Genomic DNA, 24001 nt, shown 5'->3' with positions numbered 1-24001 from the left:
ACTTCCTTGTACAGTATTGTTATTTTATTTCTCTTCTTTCATGGCCGACGCTCTTGTTTTGAGGTCTAGCGATTTAGTCTGGACCTAGTTCAGAATCTGTTATCAGTTTCTTCTGTGCCACTTTCAAAATTATTCTTTTGTCCAGCAGGAATGGCCTAAGCTCTTTTTCTGCTCTCCTTGGTGGGTAGACTAGGGTAAGGATATTTTCCATTATTGTCCATTTGAGTGGTTACATTGTTACATGATTCCATTGTTGTACTGCTGTAACAGTTAAGAAGTTTTTCCTTACATTGTCCTTGAATCGGGCTTCATGCCATTATCGTGTCCTGCACTCTGGGAGGATCAAAAACAGATCCTGCCCCTCCTCTGTATTTCGAAAGTGCTCTCCTTCCTCCCCTTTGTCTTCTTTTCTCCAGGCTAAACCTGCTCAGTTCTTTCCATCTTTTGCAGTCCTTCCTGATCCTTGCCCACCCTATAGATAGATGGATAGATAGATAGACAGACAGACAGGTAGGTAGATAGATAGATAAGGAAGGAGTTGATAGATAGACAGACAGACAGACAGACAGACAGACAGACAGATATAGAGGGAGGGAGGGAGGGAGGGAGGGATGGATAAGCCACCATATCTCTAAGACAGGCAGGCATACAGACAGATAGATAAAATACATACACATGTTTCTGTATCTCTCTCTCTCTGTCTGTGTGTGTGTGTATGTATGTATATGTACTGTATCTGTATACCTAAGTTAAGATCCATGTGCAGTCCATGGAAAGCTCAGGCCACATCGAACCTCTTCATCTTTGAGAGTTTGCATATTTCCTTATTAACCTAAAAATCTCTGCCCTGGGACAGCTGGCCGCAGCTGCTGGGGGCCCTTTTATGGGAGAAGGCAGGAGGCCAAATAAACAGAACCCGAAGGAGGAAGCTTCACCCTCCCTCCTTCCAGAGATGTTTTTGGGAAACCAGGCAGACACACGGAGCCCCCCCCCCCGACAGAGGAGAAAGGATTCTCTGATGTTGCTGTTTTATTTTCCATCTTCCTCCCCGGCCCCCATCCCTGCCCCCCCTCCCCCCCCGGCTCAGTCGAGCGGCCCCTGGAAGATGAGGCGGACAAAGCCCTGTTGGCCGGTGAGCCAGGTGCCGCAGAACGGGCAGGCCGCGTGGAAGGCGTGGGTGCCGTGGGGCAGCGGGATCTGGGCCCAGTACTGCACAGTCTTGGCGGAGCAGACGTGGCCGCAGGGGCAGAAGGCGTGGGTGGGGCGCCCGGCGTCCAGGTAGAGGCCCGCCTCGCAGCCCATCCAGAGAGGCACGTAGGGCCCCGAGCGCCGGCACATGGGGCACTCCCGCTCCACGCCCCCCTTCTCCTTGCGGAAACCCCAGTTGTGGAAGCCGTGGACGTGGCCGCAGTTGACGTACACCCACGGCTGCTGCTTCTCCACCACCCCGCGCTGGGCCAGGCTGGGGAAGGCCAGGGTGCTGAAGCCCACCGGGCACTGCGGGCGGGCAGCGTTGATCTCCTGCCGCAGCGCCTCCAGCTGGTGCAGGGTGGGGGTGCGCAGGAGGCCCTCCGAGGTCCGCCACAAGAGGGTGGCCCCGCACAGGTCGATCAAGGAGCCGTCCTGCAGCACGTTCGACTCCGACTCCACCTGGTACGGAGGAGAAAAAGAGCAGCTGTGTCGGCGCAAGGCAGAGAGGCCTCCGAGAACCCCTCCCGCTACAGCCTCTGTACAGCCTTCCTCCGTGGAGCTGCGGGAAAGGCTTACAGTGGTGTAGGGCTTACTCTTGAACCTCAACCCCCCCCCAAACCTACCAGCTTCCCCCGCTGCTGTGCCGAGCGGCTGTCGCGCAGCGCGTAGACGTTCCCGCACACCGAGATCTCGCGCCACACGCCTGGCGTGGAGTCCTCGCTGAAGCCGCCGTTGGGGTGCATCACCAGGACGCCGTTGGTGGTCAGCCCGTCCATCAGTCCGTCCGGAGTCCTCCACTTCGCTGCCCTCTCCTGCCAATGAAACCGGAGACGGGGGCATCACAGCACCGCATGGGCCAGGGGGAGGGTGGGGCGGACCGTGGTCTCCCTCCTTGCCAACCTATAGGCCAGTGGGGTCATTATGCACAAAGGGGTCTTTGGCTTACATTTCCTATCAGCCCGACCCAGCACTGAAAACTGAGGAGGGATGGTGGGAATTGTGTAAAAAAAGAAGCATGGCAGAACACAACGATCCATCCGTTTTAAAGTGGACCCACGGAAGCTTAGCTCCTTAAATCAGGATGGGCAACCTTTGACCTTCCAGGTCTCCCACAAACCTTACCACTGGCCCATGTTAGCTGGACATCTTGGGTGCGCGCGCACTGAGATAAAACATATCTAGAGGATCAAAGCCAAAGGTGGGGAGCTCTCTGCCTTTCTCCTCCTTTCCAGTTTTTTATCCAGAGGATTTTAATGTCCCAGTCACCTAATTAAGCAAAGCCTGCCAAACTTTTCAAAACTGAACTGCAGTGAATTTTTCGCCCATCTGCCCAGGCCAAATTCAGTGGCTACGTCGATTCCCAGTAGGATGACGATCCTGTTGGCCACCCAAGATTCATCAAACACAAGGAGCCTTTCGGAAAAACAGAGACGGCAACCATAACTTGTTGCCACAATGGCTGAATACCTAGGGATTGAAATCCAGATTTTTAAAACTTAAACACAGAATGCTCTCTGCCGCAATGAGCGTTTTTCTCAGGTTTATGTTCTCCCATGCACCAAATTGTTTATTCTCACATTCTGGCGATTCTGAACAGGATAAATGTGGAAATGTTCCCCTTATAAGCCTCCTTCGATGCATTGTCTATTTGAACAGTGCAACACACAAGTATCTACGGACCAACGGAGGTGGGAAGAAACACACGAAACTGCTCTGGTGACTCACTCACTCCAAGGAAAATGTTGCGCGAGGCGTCAAAGCCAGCAGCGTAAATGCGCGCCGTGTAGGGGGGGTTCCTCTCGCAGATGACCCGGCAGGCAAAGCGGGAGATGGTGCTCTGAGCCGACTGGCCGTCTACGGCTGAGTTGGACCCCGGGGTCGTGTCCGTCACCACGAAATCGATCATACTTTCTGTGGAGCGACCGATCTGGGGATAAAGGACATGGACCAGGAGGAATGAAGATGAAGACAGACAGACCTAGACAGACACTGAATGTTTGTCCGCACCCCCTGAATATACATGGTCACTGAGGAAGGCCAGATCTGCTCTACAACTTTGTAGTAATGTTGTAGGAGCGATGGGATCTAAAGTCCAACCCATCTGGAGGCCACCATGGTGGGGAACGTTCTGCTGGTCGAAGTCCATGCTAACGGTTCCTAAACTCGAATCTCCAGGTACTGCTGAACTCTGGAGCTTCCAGATACCTCTATGAAGATGGGCAGACAGCAGGGATTCTGAGAAGTTGCCGAACACTATTTGGGGAGCAAAGGCTGGGGATCAGGTTTGTCCCATCCCATCTAGATAAGAGAGTCATCCCGGGTTTGATTTGTACGTCAAACCCCAGAGCCATAGAAAGGGGTTTTCCTGGGTCATCTTGGCAGTGTCGTCGAATGAATGACTGGCATGAGAACCAAAACAGGATCCTGTGGCTATATCTAAGACATAACTTGAAATTATTTCAGCACTGTTCCAGTTTCAAGGGAGAAGAATCTGGCATCAGCACCTCTTCCTTTTCTGTCCTTCCAGGTTCAGAGACTGATAGGAATAACAACGAGCCGGCTACACAACCAGAACCTTCCGGACGTGTTTCCAGCAAGCCCATCCAGGGTCTGTTCCCGGAAACTGCATAAAATCATAGAGTTATGGAGCTGGAAGGAACCTCTAGTTGTCCAGCCTCCGACTGAAGCAGGAAACTCTCAAGGGCTCAGTCATCCTTGGCAAGCGGCCCTCTAGACTCCGTCTGAAAGAGGGGGAGTCCACCACCCACGGAGGGGTTCCATTCCGCCATCAACCAGCTCCATTTTCATCCCCAACCAACCTTCTACAAAGTGGTGCCTCGCTTAACAGCCGCTCCGTTTAGCAAAGAAATCGCTTAGCGATGACATTTTTGGAGCGTTTTTGCGCTTGGTTAAGCGATGGTCCCTATGGGCGATTTTCGTTTAGCGATGGTTGGGACCATGCTTCGCATAGCGATTACATTTTGGGTCCCCTGTTTCGCTTAACGATGGTTTAAACAGCCTCATGTTTGCTGTTTTTTAAATGTTTTTCTGCTATTTATAAAGTTAAAGTTTACTGTTTAAAATGTTTGAAATCATAAAGCGCACTTAATAAACCCTTTGTTAACCAAATTTGACTTTGTTCTGGCTCTTTTTAAATTTGTTGTAGTATTTTTCCCCCATTGAGATGCATTGAATAGGTTTCAATGCATTTCAATTGGGGAACAGCGTTTCGCTTAGCGATGTTTCCTATGGCGATTTTCGCTTAAGGATGGCAATTCGTTCCTATTGGAACGGATTTTCCAGTTTTCAATGCATTTCAATGGGAAACCATGTTTCGCTTAGCGATGAAATCGCTTAGCAGCGATTTTTTTTTAACGAATTAACATCGCTAAGCGAGACACCACTGTACTCTCTCCCTGCCAGATCGCAGGCACAGAGCATGCTGAGTCCACATTTTAGTACAGTGGGGAAGGCTGCAGTGACCCTCACACTGGGTGTGTGTGTGTGTTTCAGAGGAAATTCAAGCAACTTATTTCCTTACTAGCACAGGATGTGCCTTACAGGAGTGTCCAACCTTTTTTTATTATTATCCATAACAGGGTTCTCATGCCTTATATTCACCCAGGCAGCTTCCACCATAACAGGATCCTCATGTGTGGACTACGAATCCAATGATCCCCGCCCCCTTAGTCATGTCGGGTAGGTGACGATGGGGGTTGCAAGGGCACACATCTGAAGGAATATCTTAAAGCGCATCATATGTTTTATGAACTGACTCTACATTTTAAAACTGCATTTTGTATGTTTTAGCCACGTAATATGTTTTATGAATTGTTTGTGTATTTGTAAACTGCATTTTGTATATTTTAGCCGTAAATATGTTTTATGAGCTGGTCACCTGACCGTAATAAATAAATAAATGCATTCATTCCTCTGAAGGATGCTGGATTGAAAAACATGCCCATGCTGAAATTCTGCTCGCGGGTCAGGCTACACAAGAGGTACCTGGAACATGTCGGTCTCACTGTCGTGCGTGTACTCCACAATGACCGAGTGGCTCCGGGAAAGTGTATAAGAGATACTGTGCTGGCAGTTGTTGCTCAGTGCCTGTTGGGCAGAAGGAATAAAAGAAATGGCGATAAACCTTTCTATTCACCGGCGGGCCCACGCCACCCATTAAGCCACTGAGATAACCCACTTCCCTCCCACTCTTAGTTTTCGATTCAGCGTCCGTTCTAAAGGTAAGCGCTCTGTACCCGATTCCTTAAAGTCAAAGGTCCCTAGGAACACACAAGGCTGCCTTGCACTGAATTGGCTTGAGATACAAAGGGTACTCCTTGGCTGATGGTCGGATTCCGAAAGATCTCCTCTATGGAGAATGAGTGCAGGGAAATCGCCCCAGAGGGAGACCACAGCTGCGATACAAGGATATCTGCAAGCAGGATCTGAAGGCCTTAGGAATGGACCTCAACAGATGGGAAACCTTGACCTCTGAACGTTCAGCCTGGAGGCAGGCGGTGCATTGTGGCTTCTCCCAATTTGAAGAGACCCTTGTCCAGCAGGCTGAGGCAAAGAGGCAGTCCCGAAAGCAACAAAATCAGGGAGCTGGACAGGGGACAGACTGTATTTGTCTTCAGTGTGGAAGGGACGGTCCCTCTCGGATTGGCCTTCTCAGCCACACTAGACGCTGTTCCAAGTCCTCCATACAGAGCACACTACCACAGTCTCTCGAGACTGAAGAATGCCTACACACAGAAAGGGTAATAGTTGATGGGTTTAAAGAAAAGTTACTGGATGGGCAGCCACAGAAACCTTATCTTCTGCAAACTCACACCACTGGCCCAACTGGCTTATTATAGTCTTTACTGATGGAGTTCTCATGGATTCAAGTCAGAGTCTTTTCACAGGATTCTTAGATGCTCAAGATTGGGACGTTCTTATGTGGTCTACCTTGGGAAGGTTCAGACCTGTGGGTCCCAGATAATATGGAACCAAAGTGTGCTCAGCACATTCTCGGAATCACATTTTTCCAGAGCACCGAAGAGGGCCTGATGAGCAGAGGCAGCTTTTGAGTAGACGGGCAAGGGGGTTGGGACTCACCTTCGACACAAGTGGTGTGGAGATGTGGTGGATGACATCTGGTTTGACTCCATTGGCCTTGGGCCTCTTGTACAGGGCCAGCCGGCTGCGGCGTCGGCCCTTGTCACCGTTGGGTAACGAGCCATTGTACCTGTGTATGTAATGGTCAGGTGTTACTTTTCTAGCCAAGACAGAACTGAACTGAACATCTCATCAGCCCAACACGGAGCTCATAATTCCACCCCTACCTTTCCTTTTTTTAATACAGTGGTGCCTCGCATAATGAGTGCACCGTTTAACAACGAATCCGCATAGCGACGCGTTTTTGCGATCGCTAATGCGATCGCATTGCAATGTTTAAATAGGCTAAACATCGCATTGCAATGATCAGTAAGCGTTTCGCTTACCGATCTTCGCATTGCGATGTTTAGAAAACAGCTGATCGGCGGTTCCAAAATGGCCGCCGGACCAGCATAATGGCCACCCGCAGAGTTTTCGCGCCCTGCCCTCACTTATCGGGCAGTGAAAATGGCAGCCGGATGGGGGAATCTTCGCTTACCGGTGAGTTTTTCCCCCATAGAACGCATTAAACGGAGTTTAATGCGTTCCTATGGGGTTCCCCCCCCGCATAGCGACGAATCCGGATAGCGACGTTAATCCTGGAACGGATTAACGTCGCTATGCGGGCCACCACTGTACTAAAAAAAAGGGCAAGCTGTTTTTATTACTCCTTGACACGAGCTGGACTCCATGATCCATAGGGTCCTTTCCAGCTCTGCAGTTCTAAGATGATTATTATCATCATCATTAGACCTGCAAGAGCTGGCAGTCAAAAAAAAAAAAACCAAGCCAAACCAAACCAAAGTACTGTAGCACATTTAAGCCTGAGAGATCTATATTAGTGAGAGCTTTTGAAATTGCAATCACCTCCGATATGTTGAGTGCAATATTTAAACCACGTTAAAATAGCGTAGTGATCATTGAGGGTTGGGACTGAGCAAAACAGAATACAGGCACAGCTAATGAATTTTCAAAGTGACAATAGCATTACAGTAATGATACAGGTTGCAGGCTTCCCAAGTATTGCTTACAGAACCATCTTGGCAATAGACGGAATAATTAATTGATATACATTGTCAGCCGATACATAACCGTTTGGTTATATCTTGCATAATAACTTTTGCTTTTAAGAAACAGCTGGTTATGCCGCAGCTCGAGTTTTGCCAAAGAATCTAACTATGGCTAACACTGTAGAGAAAATACGATTTTATTTTTATACATAGTGTGCTTTAAAAAAAGCCCCAGCCTCTAAATACATCCTGAAATTTATGCGCGTAACCTGCTTCAGCTGTTACCATCTCAAATTTCTCTTTATTAGGTCCTTTTTATTTTCTTTTAACTTTTTAGACTAGCCACTTTAAGATCGGTGACAGGGTTATGGGGGGAGCATTTGAAATGATCAGACATGCTCATCCTGTTCTGTCCTATGCATAATGCAGAGGCGCATGGCTGGCAAAATACACCATATACCACATAAATAAGTGATGGAGCCCAATACTGTGGGTGACATTGCCAGGAAATGTAGTGGCACTGCCAGAGGAGATATGAGGGCACAGTTTATAGCAAAGAGTCTTGCTCTTATCTCTGTATGTGTCACTGGCCATCACTCTGTTGCTTAACACAGTAAATTGCACTAGAGTAGATCCAATGACTCAGTGAGGATTTAAAGCGTCAACTCCTCAACAAACAAATGCTGTTGATCCAAACAGATCTCCTCTAACAGCAGCAGACTATGCTAAATTAAGAGTAAAGTTGGAGTAGACCTATTTGAATTACCAGGATTTATGGAGGAGTTGGCTCGTTAAATCCCAATTGGTTAAACTGATTGATGAAATCCCTGCTCTAATGCAATTTACTATGCTAGGCAACAGGGTTTTCGTCAGTAATGGTTTAAGACTGGGGAACAGTCTGTAAGCAAACTCAGGTTTCTAACCCAACGCTTGTGAGAGGGAAGTATTATGGTCCAGAATAATCTTCAGCTTGTTGGAAAAACATATGGCTGAGCTCAGACTTGGGGCAAAAGACATATTCCTAGACATAAAGAATTCTGAGTACAGGAAGAAACAGGGCTGCTGAGTTATTTTAAAGCACTTTTTAAAAAGGTATTTAATATTGTTTGTTTTAACATCCTAAGCCATGTCGGGTTTCCCTGAGGAGAAAGGTAAGGGATAAATATTTTAGATAAATAAATAAGATGGATGGCAAACACAAATGGCACTCACAGTACAGTGGTGCCCCGCATAGCGACGTTAATCCGTTCCAGGATTAATGTCGTTATCCGGATTTGTCGCTATGCAGGGGGGAAAACCTCATAGGAACGCATTAAACTCTGTTTAATGCGCTCCTATTGGGGAAAAACTCACCGCTATGCGGGGAATCCTCCATCCGGCCACCATTTTCGCTGCCCGGTAAGTGAGGGCAGGGTGCGAAAACGCTGTGGGTGGCCATTTTGTTGACCCGGCGGCCATTCTGGAAACGCCGATCAGTTGTTCCCAAAACATCACAATGTGAAGATCGGTAAGCGAAACGCTTACCAATCACCGCAATGCGATGTTTTGCCTATTAAAACATTGCAATGCGATCGCATTAGCGATCGCAAAAAACACATCACTATGCAGATTCATTGTTAAACGATGCGCTCGTTAAGTGAGACACCACTGTACTTGCACACAAAAATGTGTTCCATCATCGCTCTATAATTTAGGACTGGGTGAAGTATGATGGGTTGGTCCAGCATGGTGGATGTTTGTTTTTCTGGCTGCTGCCTCGTGTTATCAGAATTCCTTACCAATCCAATGCAAAGCCAGAGATTTTTGCTTCTACAAATGTCTAAACAAAAGTCAGTTAGCCCCTTAGATCTGGGCTATCTCATACTGCCACGACATTCCAAATCATTAAAAAAATATTATTTGTGCAAGTCCTAGAGGGTTGGCATTGTCTCGGTACAGTAGCCCATGATGTTATAGCTTCAAATAAGGAAAAGCATCACCTCCCCAGAAACAGACAAAAATAAGGTATCTGTTGCTAGGAAAATGACCTGCTGGAATTTGTATCAGCACCAACTGACAGAGAAGGTCCAAAATTGTAAAAGAAATATATAATCCATCTCATAAGGGTGGGGAATATGGCTGCTCATTTTCCTAATACTCCCCGGTAGATCCACATTTAGATGTCAGCACCCCCTAAATGTGGGTGCTGTGGGGCAAAACCCCCCGAGGCAGCCCAGCCCCGCTAGCCACCGGTGGACAACCTCAAAACATGTATTACTCTGCTTTCCTGCCCTTTGTCACCTTTAAAATAGGCTTAGACCAGATGGCTTGACGAATTGCATTCATTAGAAAGGAGTGCATTGGCCCCTGACTTTTGCCTAAGACCAAAAACATTGAATGTTTTTGAAAAAGAAAAAAAAATCAGGAGGGCTCAGCCCTGCTTCTTGACCTGAAATCCATTTCCAGTCAACATGTGTGTGTGTGTGTGTGTTCCCCTAACAAGGAGAGACAGGCACTCTGCGCATGCTCAGGCTCGGCATCTCCTTATCATTTAATGTTCTGAGCGTAGACATCCGAAACCCTAGCCTGGATGTTCAGCAAGCCATTTGGCACTTAATTCTCACTTACCCCAGCACAATCAGCTCCCCATACTTCACTGGCTCCTTCGTCAACAAGATACTGTCCTCGGGGGAAGGATAAATGCGTCCACTTTTGGGACAAGCTCGCCGGAGATCGATCGATTGGGAAGTGACAGCTTCCGGACTGCCTTCTAGCACCATCCTGTAACAAAACAGGTTGCAGAATAAACGATCCGTTCCCAAGATTAAGCTCCTAAAACGAGAGGAGACCGGCTCCGCAAGAAATCCTTTCCCCTACCTTGTGTTGCTTCATATGTCACTTTCCTATCCCGTCTTTCCTCTGAACTGCTCAAGGTACTCTATACATCCTACCTCCCTGTTTCTTTGCAGTGGAAGGAACAATCGCATAACAACAACATCCGTGTTCATTTTTATCATTTGTCTCTAAGCGTTCTTTTAAAACCAAAATAATAAAAGATATGGTATCTCCCAGTGCTTTCAAGAATAGAAGGATGACAGGTCTGTGTTACTGAAAGCTCACTGTAAAAATTGAAATTTCATCGGATCACAGTCCTCCCATTCCCCCACTTTTAAAACAATGAACTTTTTTTTCCCGTGTTTCTTTATATATCACTTTCCTATCCTGTCTTTCCTTTGAATTGCTCAAGGTACTATATACGTCCCACTTTCCTGTTTGTTTGGTTTTTTGCAACCACCCTGAGGCTGGGTTGAGGGACAGTGGCCGGCCCAAATTCCTCCTCACTCGGCGCGCTTCATGGTGCAGCTGAATCCGAACCCAGACCTCCTAGATCCTAAACCAGCACAAATGACTACACCGCGGCGGCAGGAGGCACAACACAAAAACAACCACCACCGTGTTCATTTTTATGATTTATCTCTCTAGGGTTTCTTTGAAAAACCAAAATATTTAAAGATATAGTATCCCCCCCGGTGCTTTCAAGGACAGAAGGTCTCTGCTAATGAAAACTCACTGTAAAAAAATTGAAATTTGACAGGAGGGGAACCGCAGAGGAAGGGAAAAAAAAGTGGTGGATGGGGATGATGGAAGGATAGTCTTCCCACAGGTGAGGGATCTTTAGCTCTCCCAGCAGAAGAGCTATCATCCTGAGCAAAAGTGGGGGGGGGGGAATGTGAGGATGATGATCCCAAGCATTTGCTAGGCCAAAGATTTCCGCAGCCACGGAACAGGACGCGTCAAAATGGAGGTTGCTTAAGACTTGGTGGTGCAAAATATATATATATATGTGTGCATCTCCTATTGTTTCCTCCCTCTCCTAAGGTTTCTTCTATTTAAAATTTTTTTATATACTATTTTATGCTGTTAGCCGCCTAGAGTGGTCTTAACCGACCAGATAGGCGGGATATAAATAAAATAAATAAATAAATAATGTCGGCTCACTAAAAAAAATAGGGCCCGCTTAGTTCAACACAGTGCAAACGCCTTTGGGGAAGGAGATTTAGGAGTGCTTTTTCCGAGGCAAAACGTCTGAAAAAGGGAGGCGCAAGGCACTTTCTACATGCTCAGAGGCTCATTGACACAGAATATCCCTCCACGTCTTTCGCTTTTCGCTTGCCTCTTGGCATCTTGCCCTTCGGAGGGCTTGGCAGCCTCCGTTTGCCGCCATCTTGACTCTCCCTGACCTCTGAAGGGTTTATTGCCCATCCTGAGGCTTTTTTTTCCCTTCCCCTTCAAGGATCCGGCCCGGTAAACACCTCTAGTGTTTCCTGGTTTCTACGGCAATGGTCCTGACCCTTCACAGCCCCCAGAGTTACCATGGCGACAGCCCTAAACTACCTCTTGCACTGTTGCTATGGCAGCAGTTCAGACATCTAATGCCTCCTTGTTGCCATGGCAACCCTCCATCCTCCATCCCGCTAGGGGAGAAGGCCTCTGTAGTTCGTTTAAATCCTTTTAACGGCCTCCTTGCCATAGATCTTGGGACCCGTTCACAATATATTCCTCTCCCAACACACGCACATATATGTAACCTGCCCCCCTTCCAAAAATATATATATATATCAAAAACTGGTAAAATAAAACCCCACAATGAAACGTACGTAAGACGAAGAGAACTGCCAGATACTCGGTTTAACAAGAGCCACAAGCAAACCTTAGGTCTGGAGTGGGCCTAATTCAAGCCAAAACCATGCCTGGCTGGCCCAAGCCTTTTTTTTCCCCTTGCCCAAGGCAGAAAACGTATTTATTTATCTATTAAATTTTTCGACCAGCCCACGAGTGTAATGCACTAATCCTCACCATTAATGTTAGACAAGGTTCACGGTGTTAGAAGCAAGCCCATTTAATTCTGAGCACACCGGGGGGGGGGGGGGAACTAAAATAAAACCTTATAACAAGTAGTTTTGCTCATTTTAAAAGAATAACAAAGAACAGTGCTAACCATCTGATGACACAGATGCCATTCTGCCTAAGGACTGGTCCTGCCTAGATCTCAGAATTGGCCTATCTATCTATCTATCTATCTATCTATCTATCTATCTATCTATCTATCTATCTATCTATCTATCTATCTATCTATCTATCTATCTATCTATCTATCTATCTATCTGTCTATCTGTCTATCTATCTATCTATCTATCTATCTATCTATCTATCTGTCTGTCTGTCTGTCTGTCTGTCTGTCTGTCTGTCTGTCTGTCTGTCTGTCTATCCATCCATCCATCCATCCATCCATCCATCCATCCATCCATCCATCCATCCATCCATCCATCCATCCATCCACACACCCAACTACCTACCTACCTACCTACCTACCTACCTACCTACCTACCTACCTACCTACCTACCTACCTACCTACCTACCTACCTACAGTACCTACATTTACATGCATGCATTCATGCAGGCATGCAGGCATGCATGCATGCATGCATACATACATCATCCATCCATCCATCCATCCATCCATCCACCCACCCACCCATCCATCCATCCATCCATCCATCCATCCATCCATCCATCCATCCATCCATCCATCCATCCATCCATCCATCCATCCATACATACATACATACATACATACATACATACATACATACATACATATCGCATATTTCTCCTTAAAAAAGGACTCAAGGGATCATTAAAAGACAGTGCTTAAAGCTAACGAGTATATGAATACTAAAAAGAACAAACGAATACCATATGAAACAAATGAGGAGCAACACCAAAATGCATTCAAAGCAGTAAAGATGGGGACCGCTTGGCCTCCAGTGGCAGGGAGTTCCCAAGTCTGGGGGCAGCCACTGATAAGGTCCTTTTTTCCTGTGTCCCCCCCCCCAACCAATGTCCCTGTGAATGTCCAGCGAGAAAGGCCTCTCCCGATGATCTTAATACTCGAGCAGGCTCAGAGAGGGAGAAGCGGTCCTTGAGATTGCTGGGACCCCGAGCTGTTTAAGGGCTTTATAGGCTGGAACCAAAACTTTGAATTGTGTCCAGAAATGGATCGGCCGCCCCCGGAGTGTGGCTGCATCCACGGGGGAATCTGGGATCCCTGTGGCCAGCCCCAGTCAGCAATCCGGCTCCTGCCTCTTGGACCCGCTGAAGTTTCCCGATACATGGAGTGCATGACCGTCATCCAGCCGGGATGTAACTCAGACATGTGTGATCATGGCCAGATCAGAGCTCTCCAGGAACAGGTGCAGCCAGCACACTCATTTTAATAGTGCAAAGGCACGCCTGGCCACCACTTAAACCCTCCAGACTTGGAGACGAATCCAGCACTCTTCCCTGTCTCTCTGGGTCAACGGGTTGGAGAAAGCTGAATTCGTAAATCAACATCCCACGTGACCTGGGGCTGAAAATAAGGCCCGCTCAGCACAGCCGGAAGCTTGTTATGGTTGCTTTCCGACTCAGCCGGTGTGGTAGACTGGTCGTAGTGCTGGATTTCGGAAATCCCCACCTCGGTCTTTCAAGTTGCCGCTAAGCCCGTAAAGCTCAGTGGGTGACTCTGCCTGTGCCAATCAGCCTGGCATACCTCGGAGGGCTGTTGTGACGATAAAGTGAGGACAAAGGACAAGGAAGGGCCACACGTTCTCCTTGAGCTCACTAAAACAAAGACAGGATATTGTAATGTAACTATTAAACAATAATAAATAAATATATACCACCAGGATGGGGCATGGGGGGGGGGAACTGTGCCATTCAGCTTTCATTTACATTGGCTTTGTTGTGGCTGTTGTGTGGGTCTCTCTCAAAAGAATCACATTGCCCTGGCCCTGTATGCCAGAATATTCCAATTATCCAGAAAAAATACGGCCAAGAGATTGTTTTTCCGGCCTCCGGGCTCAAAGATCGGTTCAGTCCTTGAGGTCATCAGGAAGGAAGGAAGGAAGGAAGGAAGGAAGGAAGGAAGGAAGGAAGGAAGGAAGGAAGGAAGGAAGGAAGGAAGGAAGGAAGGAAGGAAGGAAGGAAGGAAGGAAGGAAGGAAGGAAGGAAGGAAGGAAGGAAGGAAGGAAGGAAGGAAGAAAGAAAGAAAGAAAGAAAGAAAGCAGGAAGGAAGGAAGGAAGGAAGGAAGGAAGGAAGGAAGGAAGGAAGGAAGGAAGGAAGGAAGGAAGGAAGGAAGGAAGGAAGAGAAAAAGAAGGAAAGGAAGGAAGGAAGGAAGGAAGGAAGGAAGGAAGGAAGGAAGGAAGGAAGGAAGGAAGGAAGGAAGGAAGGAAGGAAGAACTGAAATTCTGAGGGCCACTCATTTTGGAGCAGAGCCTTCAATATGGGGACCCCCCATTGTATGAAAGAATGCCCCCCAATAGAATACTTGTTTTGCCCAATGTAGAAAATATAACCAAGCTTCACATCAGGGTAACTTTTACAAGTTACATAGATCTTATATGTTGATAACTGGCTGATGGCTCGGTGGTTTAAATATCTGCTTGCAGAACCAGAGGTTGGGAGTTTGATTCCTCACTCTGCCTCCGAGGAGAAAGAGCCAGCCTGGGTAGCTTTGGGCCGGCTGTAAACATCCCAGAGTGTCCCCATAAGAACGGAAGGGTTCTGAATATCGTCTCCCCGGGAAAAGCCTGAAAAGGGTTGCCATTAAGTCAGAACGGTCTTGGCAGCGCATGACAATAGACTGATTGTATGTTTTATTTTAATGTCCATGATTGCACTACCCTATGTTGAAACCTTTAGATGCCGGTGAATTCTAAATACTTGTAAATAAATCAACGAAAACATATGTTTGCTGGGCATAAACAACAGGATCCCCGTGATTTTGCTCCTTCGCCTATAATCAAACAATCACATTCAATTCAAAGACGCAGACCAACGCAATTCCGTCCTGAGCTACAAAGTCAGCAACCCTAGAAGTGGAAAACTAAAGCCGAAGCAAGATTGCAAGGAAGATGTCAAGGCATAAAGCTCATAGGGTGACCTTGGGCCTCTCTCTCTCTCTCCTAATCGGTCTAGACTCTCTCTTACTGTTGTGAAAATGAGAACGAGGAAGCCGAGCGTGTGTGCGCTAGCTGACAACCAATGCAGGAATAGAAACATGCAATCGCTTGATCCCTACATGTAAAGCCGCTAAGAACGACCCGCATCCCGATTCCCCAAACACAGATGCCAACTTGACTCACAAAATGTTACCGAAGCACACACTTTGACCCGGAAAGGTTGTACAGTCAGGGAACACGCTTTGAGGCCAATGCTCGAAATCGACAGCGTTTGACACGACAGTCTGTCACATTGCAAAATCCTAATGCAAATTCTTGAGTCCTAGAAGGCTTCGATGTTGACTTTTCCAGCATCCGTAGCTGTTGGGGCACTTTCCCCGCATAGGTGAGATTTCAGGTTTGTGGCCTCTGCTTTATTATTTGGCTGCAGCCCCCAAGACACAAAGTTGAAACCAGAAGCAAAATAGTTTTTCAGGAGTGGGGGCCCTTCGTAGGGTCCCCCATCCCCACCCCATAAGCTGCATAGACAACCTACTCCAGTTCAAGGATGGTAACACAACACTTCAAAACGGAACCAAAACATACCAAGGCCAAACCAATTATTTGCAGTTGGCTGAGAAGTGGCAATAAGGACAAAATAAACTTGAGCCATTTCTACACCGAAGGTAGCGTGAGGCTTCCGGATATGATGGGAGGGTGCCTCCCCCCATCACCAGGGCTGATGGCATAGATGGGAATGCCATCTTGCTCTTCACCCCAGGCAGCAAAATGCCTTCGACCATTAACATTTCAATTTTTACAGGGAGTGGCCGAGCGAGCAGCCAGAAATATTCGCTGTTTTATTGCCTCTTGTTAAATATCGGGCACCAGAAACATTTCCAAATCACCCCTCGGATCCGTCTTGATCTCCTTCCTGGCTACCTTTAGCATTCCATACTTTTAAGGAATGTTAAATTTGGGTATCTAGCAATTCCCTGAGCCATCTGTGTACACAATATGACTCACTTCCCACCATCCACTGTGTTCCTGTAGCCAGCTCGACAAAGGATAAGCATTTCTCCTCTTTAAGATTCAAGACACAACATCCATGTACATTATCTGTTGGGAAAAGGTTCACAGAGGAGCCTGTCCTGTCCATATATTCAGTGGTAAGGATTCTGGGACATCATCTTGTCTAGGATGCAATAGGACGTCCATGGAAAATAGTTGCTGTTAGAGATGGGACATGCAGGAGAACGGCCTGAGGCTGAACCCGGACAAGACGGAAGTCCTGAGGGTGGGGCCCCCCGTGGTTGGTGGCTTGGTCGACTCTCTCTCGTTTGGGGGGGCGACCTTGACTCCGGTGAGTGGGGTCCGCAGCTTGGGCATACACCTGGACCCGACGCTTACCATGGAAACACAGGTGGCGTCGGTAGTCCGCTCCGCCTTTTTCCACCTTTGGCGGATTGCCAAGCTGCGGCCCTATCTCGACACGGGGGCCCTCACTACCTTAGTGCATGCGCTTGTAATCTCAAGATTAGACCACTGCAACGCGCTCTACGTGGGGCTACCTTTGAGGCTGATACGGAAACTTCAGATGGTGCAGAATGCAGCAGCCAGACTTCTCACTGGAGGGAGAAAATACCATCATATCTCTCCCATTCTGGCTAGACTGCATTGGCTGCCCATCCGTTTCCGTATCGACTTCAAAGTTTTAATGCTCACATATAAGGCCCTATACGGTTTGGGACCTCGATATTTGGCGGAACGCCTTCACCCACCAAGTTCTACCCGGATCACCCGCGCGAGCCAGGAGGTGAGGTTGAGGAGCCTGACGCCGAGGGAGGCCCGAAGGGAGAAGACACGAAACCGGGCCTTCTCGGCGGTGGCTCCTCACCTTTGGAACAATCTCCCTCCTGAGATTCGCGCGGCCCCTTCCCTGGGCACATTTAAAACTCAGTTAAAAACATGGCTTTATGTTAAGGCCTTCCCTCCTGCCAGCATTTAATCTAATTTAATTTATTTTCCTTTTTATTTGTCATTTATGATTTATGATTTATGTTATCTTTGTTAATTGATATTTTTATTTCATGTTTCTATAATTGTATTAATACTGTTGTTAGCCGCTCAGAGTGGTATAGATGTATCAGATGGGCGGGATATAAATCAAATAAATAAATAAATAAATAAATAAATAAGACATTCTAACAACTCCACTTTCTTATGGCAGGGGATTATTTTCTTTATTTTAGTAACAAACATGACTAACAATAATTCGATTCTCTGTTTCCATGCAGGTTCTCCATTCCCCATGCTGGGGAGACATCCATACATATTTAACTATGTGAATTTTCCTAAATCTGTAGACTCTGATGTGAGTTTTTGAATGGTGTGCATTTTTAAGTGCACACACCGGTTGCTGAAAGCGTCAAGGGGTGCCTTTTTGAAATGCATACATTTTTTTTCCAAATTTTAGGGATATGGAGATGTTGGCAAGCATTTTTCCTTTATTCCACAAACTGCATCACAAACCTGGAAATGTATAAATTGCCAGTCACTTATGCCTGATTTGGTGGAGTGGTTAGTTGGGGGGGGGGGGAGAGAAACCCTAAAGATGCAAATTCCTGAGTGAAGTTTAGGAAGACATTGGGTAAACACATTGAAAGTTACAGTTTCCCAGAAAAGGCAGGCCAATTAGAAGTTAGGCTGAGCACGGATCATTCCCCAAAGCGAGACAGAATAATAAAATAACGAAATAAATAATAAAATAAAGATTAATAAAAATAATTGTGGTAAGGGATATAGTTTGAGTGGGAAGTAAGAGATAGCATCAAACCCTGGAGATCATATGGCAATAAACCAGAGATCCGCCTTTCTTGAGCTTAATCATAGAAAAGTGAAGTTGGAAGGGGCCCGCAAGGCCATCCAGTCCAACCCCTGCTCAAGGCGGGAATACCGTCAAAGCAGATCTGCCAGGTGATTATCTAATTTTTCCTTGAATACCTCCAGGGTTGGAGCATTCACCAGCTCCCGAGGTCACTGGTTCCACTGTCGAACTGCTTTAAGGAACAGAAGTGTGTTGGTAAGGGCTTCAAATGAGAGGACAGACTGTAAAGTAAGGGCAGAGTGTCCCTGAGCACATGCAGAGTGTTGTGGAAATCTAACAGGCAATCTTCAGAACCCATGTGACAGAGATCAAAAACTTGTTTGACGTGGCTGGCTTTCAAGCATGCCACTTGCTGAAAAGGGCCTGGATGGGGGGGGGGCACACACAACACACACACAGAGAGACACACATTCTCAGTATTTCATAGCGGCTGATGCAGGTAGGGGTAGATGAGGAAGAATAAGACCTCATTCCACTCTGGCAAGATGCTCGGGAGCTGATGGCACACCTCTTTGGATGTCTCCGTGGTTTGGGCAGGAGAGATGGAGACAGAGGGGAGGTGTCATCCTGCCATATTAGGGTACCCATTTGAAAGGGGGGGGGGGAATAGATGAAACTCTGCAGGGACTATAAACTTGCCTAGGACGTTCGTGTGTAGTGCCTGGAGGTCGCCACCATACTTCTCAGGGGACTTTGCAAAAGAAAAAAGGGGGGCCCAGAGACGTGCATGACGAGATATTATTATCCGGGGTTCTGCAGAAGGAAAACCCTGGGATTCAGGAGAAAGGGTTCAAATCTGTCTGCTCTGAGTTCGTGGGTCGGGTGTCTCTCAGAAGGAAAAGTGCCAGGGGTTGGGGGGGCCAAAGCTAAGTGGAAATGCAAAGAAGACACACACCCTCCCCGTAGGGTGTTGAGTCCCTCTTTATTTCACTTAAATTTTTAGGGTTATGGGGTGGGTGGTGCCAGGTATGAAATCAGGAAAGATCCAGAGGGTGGATCTGCATATTTGGGGGGGACGGAAGCAATGTTTTGACTATGAGCCTTCCAAAAACAAGACACTGGGGGGGGGGGTGTTTGTATTCTCTTTTTTTTTTGGCGATTTCTCCCCCCCCCCCTTTGAATACAACACAGCTCGCAAAGCGTAAATACAGGCAGATGATGCCTAGGAAACGGAATCGGGTGGCGGCCAGACAGGTGTGTGTGTGTATTTGTGTGTGTGTGTGTGGATGCGCGCGTGCAGAAAAGGAACCAGGGAACACTCGGGCATTTGGGGTGAGAGGTTAAGAATTTGGGGAAGTGGAGGGCATCCAGACAGATGGGTGAGATCAGGGTGCCGATCCAGGGATGAGGCAGCGGCCTCGCCACCAGTGTGTGTGTGTGTGTGTGTGTGTGTGTGTGTGTGTGTGTGAGAGAGAGAGAGAGACAGAGAGAGAGAGAGAGAGAGAGAGAGAGATCTTACAGTTAGGAAATAATGGCAACCCATTCCTAGAAGTGGGGGTGAAAGGAAGGAACCCCCCCAATGAGTAAGAAAGAAATGCCAGTGAGAAAAAAATTAGCCTGGAAGGCAAGCTTAAGGTGGGTGGGTGGGGAAAGGGTTAGGGGGAACCCGGAATGTAGGCTCCCCCCCCCCGGGGCATCGGAGGCGCTGAGTGGGTGGAGGGTCCAGAATGAGGGGATGGGGACCCCCTAATTCAGAACTGGGGGAGGGATGGGGGGGGCATGAGCCAGGCAGGATGCCCCAGCCTGGAGATGGGGAGACAAGAGGAGGGGCGTCGAGGGGGGGGGGAAGGAAGGGAGGGGCCCCACTGCGGACAGACAGACAGACAGACAGACAGACAAGAAGGGGAGAAAGTGCAGGATAGAAGATGGGGGGGAGTGGGGAGCGCAGAGGTAGAAGGATCCGCGCACAGCATCCGTCCTCCCAGCGCCCTCCGAGCGCTCCTTCCCCCCCCCACCTCCCCATATGCAACACCCACCCCCCCCTCCCCTCCCCTCCCCACCCACCCCCGTCCGGGCTTCGGGGGGGGGTCTTTTCTGGCTCACCCCTCTGCGCGCGTGCCCCCCGCTCCCCTGCGGCGGGTCCCTTTTTCGGCTCAGCCGCCGCCGCCTGCGCAGGATGAATCGCCCTGCATTGCCGAAGGAAGGAGGAGGAGGCGGCGGTGGTGATGATGATGGAGGGGGGGGGGAAGAGGAGGAGGAGGAACCGGCGCTGTTGCTGCTGCCTCTCCAGCGTCGCCCCCCCCCGCACAAATCTGCAATACACACACACACACACGCACCCCCAAGAAAGGAAAAGAGGGGGGGTTTTCTTCCTTGGCCAGCCCCTCCCTTCCCGCTGCTCCTCCCCCCTCCTCCCGGGGCAACCCCATCTTCTGCCCCCCCCCCCAAAAAATGCCTTCTGCCACCGGGACCTTCAGCAGCATCTCAAAGCCCCGCGGAGGGTGGGCGAGGGGGTGGGCACGGGTCCCTGCGGGCATGGCTGGTGTGCCAACGTCCCCCCCCCAAAAAAAAGGCTAGGGGTGGGGTGGGCTTGGAGGACGGGGGGTGTGCCAAGAAAGCATTGCCTGGGACTTGGAGGGGGGGAATCCTTTCCGAAGGAGATGCGCATTGCCTCTCAAGGAAGAGAGAGTTGGTGGAAGGGGGGGGGAGAGAGAGAGGAGTAGGAGGGAAGCGCAACAGATAGTCCAACGCCTTCTCCTGAACTCCCAACTCCCATCAGGCTGAAGCACCCGGGTCAGGGACTATGGAAGTTGTATTCTGCCAACTTCTTGAGAGCCACAGGTCCCCCCCCTCCCCAATGTGCTCCCATGGCTGAGATGATGGGAGGGGGGGACCTCGGTTCAAAGCATCCCTCATCTCTGAAGGTTAGGGTCTCGATTTCAGCCAAACATACTGCCTTCTCCCCCCCCCCCCCCACGACTGCTTTACTGCCTTCAGCTGCACAAGCAGATTTCGGAAAACAGCACGAAGGTGGAACTAGTGTGGACTGCTTTCCTTCCCCAAAATACTAGAATGCAGGAGTCATTTGGGCAGATGATCGGTTCATTAGTAATAGCACTGATTAGGGTCATGATGGCCTCACCCGCCCCCTGCCAAAAAAACACCCTTGCTGGATAATTCTGCATCTGTAAACTTGCCTCTCGTCATCTCCAAAAGAGATCTCCACTTCCTTCCGGCTGGTCCGTTCTGCACAGGAATACGTGGGACACTTGTGCAAAAACGTGCAAAAACGATAGACAGCTTGTATGTGGTGTGAAACAGACTCACCATCCTTGTTGGTCTGAACGACCTTGGGTTTTCTTTCAAACTTATGGCTCGCCACGGCCATGCGCTTCTGGAGCATCTCGCTCTTCTCCCTTCAACAGAGAGATGACACAGTACCTTGAAAAAAAATCATCCACAAATATTATATTTGTTGTGTACTGGCAATTTCAGCAGCCCGCACAGATCCCTGTGGATCAGATCCAGCATCTTGGTGCTCCTTTTACAGTCCGTGACTCGAATGAGGGTCTAGTCCCTTACCTGGCAACGTAGCTTACACACCTGGCTGTGCTGTTTGCCCCCTGTGGGTTTACCTTGATACCTGTGGCAAGGTTGTGGTCCTTCATCTCCTGGATTGCCTTTAGATCTCTGTGCGTGAAGCAACACTGCCATCTTCTCCTGGGGCTGCTGCGGATCTAAAAGGCTCGGTAGAGACCACGAAATTTAAAACCTTGAAAATATATCCTATCATCTTTTGTTACGGAGCGTTCTCCTCTGGGAAAGCTGATGGAAAGGGACATACGAAACTTCAGTCAACGCAGTTTCCCTTATTTCATTAGGAAGTTCCCCTCAACCTTCAGAGGATCCCCACTAATACTTTGAATACTTCCGCCATCATCTGGGCTGAGAAAGAATTCCCTGTTGTGTGTACAGCGAAAGGCTTACCTGGAAAATGGATAAACCACTCACCTGATCTCTGCTCAGAATTATAAAATGTCCATGTTCTCTGTTTAGATTCTTTATTAGATTTTTCCCATTTCTTTCTCTTTGTTAGGATCAGCCCTTGCATGTGGTCTTTGTGGCTGAGGAGTCCCTGGGGGGGCGGGCATTCCTAGGCCATGTGGCCCCTTCTTCCACAATTCCAGCAGAACGCTGTTGGCTATAGGACATGTCCGTTCACCAGGTGATCTGAGCCTTTTTCACCTGAGACTGGCCACTCCCTTAATTCCATGCATTCCTCCTTAAGGCGATGCAGAGCTTCCTGAAAACTTACCTTTCGCCTATACACAACAGAGGCAAAATCATGAAACTGTTCACCGAGGGAGGCTAATAGGAATCCCCTTTTCAACCTGTCATCTAATGTGCCTCTCTCCCCATCCCTTTTGCAGTTCCGTTGGAGTCTTCCAGGTGCTCAGATGAAAAAAGTCTGTGATTTAAAACTGGAAGACACAAAGGACTTCTCTAGAGCTTCTAGTCTCTCCTTGGTAGTCTTCCAACCTCTGATCGTCTGCGACAGTGGTCCCCGACCTTGGGCCTCCAGATGTTCTTGGACTACAACTCCCAGAAGCCTTCACCATCACCTCTGCTGGCCAGGATTTCTGGGAGCTGAAGTCCAAGAACATCTGGAGGCCCCAAGGTTGAGGACCACTGGTCTGCGAGGCTTTGAGAAATTATGTTTTTTTTTCTGTGGAATCTTGATCCTCTCATTTAATTGTGGCCTCTGGATTGCTTCGTCTTTCTTCATCCCTACACTCTCAAGGGTCTTAAATTAAACTGTAGCCTCTCTTTCCACAGAGAGAAAGTCACCCAAGTTAACTCTGGACGTTTTCCAGAAAAAGCTCTACAGTGATCAAAATCCATCCTCTCTGTAAAAAAGGAAACAAAAGTTACAGTACTCTTTTCCTTCAGCCATTTGTGTGATTTTGGCTGGGGGGGGGGGGATTTTTGATAAAAACAATCACAAACTTTTAGAAAACAATAAACCCCAAAAGAATACCTCTTAATGGTCTTGTCTCAGCTACGCTGTCCATTTGTCTGGTTCCGTAACTTCTCTGCATTATTCCTGGAATTTGCATAATTCCGTTTTATTAGCAGAGTATAAACGCCACACAGCAGATCCAGAGAGCAGATCCGGAGAGCTTGAAGAACGAATAGCTTCCAAGTCTGCCAGAATCCACCCCTTCACTAACTTAGCTCTTAAGACAAGAGAGATCCGTGCTGCTGGAAGATTAGGAAGGAGAGGGGAGAGTCAAGCCTCCAAGCTGGAGGGGGGGGGGGTTAAGGAGTTTGTTAACTGGCTTTGTTAATTGGCTAGTAAAAAAGGACTGATCCATTAGACTGCGAAAGCCCCCTCCCACATGGATACCCCTTTGCATCCAAGAGTGTTACACTGATGCATCAGCATCCTCTAAATAGCTCAAGGGTTCTGGTCTCTGGGTCAGAGGGTGGGAGTTCGATTCCCCCACTGAGCCTGACTAGGAGATGTCAAATTTCCAAAAAAATGCCATTTTTCTCCAAGAGAGAGAGAGAGGAAAAAAAGGACATTTCCGCTTCTCAGTCCATCCAGTCTAGACAACTTTTCCTACATCCAATTTTTTCCCCGGGGGGGGGAAGAAACCAAATTTTCCTCTGATTTTTCCCCCCCTGGAAAAAAATATATGGAAATGCTCGGGAATGTGGCATCTCCAGCGCGGGGCTCGACGATCCAGGGTTTCGCGGGTGGGCTTCCTCGCGAGGAGCGGGCTGGCCCGCTTGGCGCCTCCTCCGCGGGGGCTTCTCCTTTCCAGCCCAGGATGTTGCATCACGGCCGGCTGGCTGGCTCCCGCCCC

The 24001-nt window shown here is 48.3% G+C and overlaps 1 protein-coding gene across 5 annotated transcripts; it reads right to left on the bottom strand.

Annotated features, from left to right (window-relative positions):
• Positions 1-916: 916 nt before the first annotated feature.
• PELI3 (pellino E3 ubiquitin protein ligase family member 3) lies at positions 917-23875 on the bottom strand. 5 transcript variants are annotated; one of them, XM_078382083.1, is made up of 8 exons: positions 23170-23429; positions 21459-23038; positions 9948-10100; positions 6292-6421; positions 5197-5298; positions 2917-3118; positions 1815-2003; positions 917-1650 (listed from the first exon to the last, which is right to left on the bottom strand). In XM_078382083.1, the coding sequence occupies exons 3-8, from the start codon at positions 10097-10099 to the stop codon at positions 932-934; spliced, it is 1494 nt and encodes a 497-aa protein (XP_078238209.1). In that variant the 5' UTR covers position 10100; positions 21459-23038; positions 23170-23429; the 3' UTR covers positions 917-931. The 5 variants fall into 5 exon arrangements, with proteins under 5 accessions (XP_078238209.1, XP_072840318.2, XP_072840319.2 ...); XM_072984217.2 differs by having other exon boundaries at positions 21459-23875; XM_072984218.2 differs by lacking the exons at positions 21459-23038; positions 23170-23429 and adding an exon at positions 20235-20382.
• Between the last annotated feature and the right edge of the window lie 126 nt (positions 23876-24001).

This window comes from Pogona vitticeps, chromosome 15 (genome assembly GCF_051106095.1).
Source record: "Pogona vitticeps strain Pit_001003342236 chromosome 15, PviZW2.1, whole genome shotgun sequence".
Lineage (NCBI taxonomy): Eukaryota > Metazoa > Chordata > Lepidosauria > Squamata > Agamidae > Pogona > Pogona vitticeps.
This window is presented reverse-complemented; position numbering and strand designations above follow the sequence as displayed.

Bases quoted from the DNA above. Each gene is read 5' to 3' on its own strand.
- PELI3 (XM_072984217.2), bottom strand. From the start codon at position 10,099: ATGGTGCTAGAAGGCAGTCCGGAAGCTGTCACTTCCCAATCGATCGAT. The intron at 5,299-6,291 runs GTGAGTCCCAAC...TCTGCCCAACAG, and splicing joins CCACACCACTTGTGTCGAAG to GCACTGAGCAACAACTGCCA. The intron at 2,004-2,916 runs GTGAGTCACCAG...TTTCATTGGCAG, and splicing joins CAACATTTTCCTTGGAGTGA to GAGAGGGCAGCGAAGTGGAG.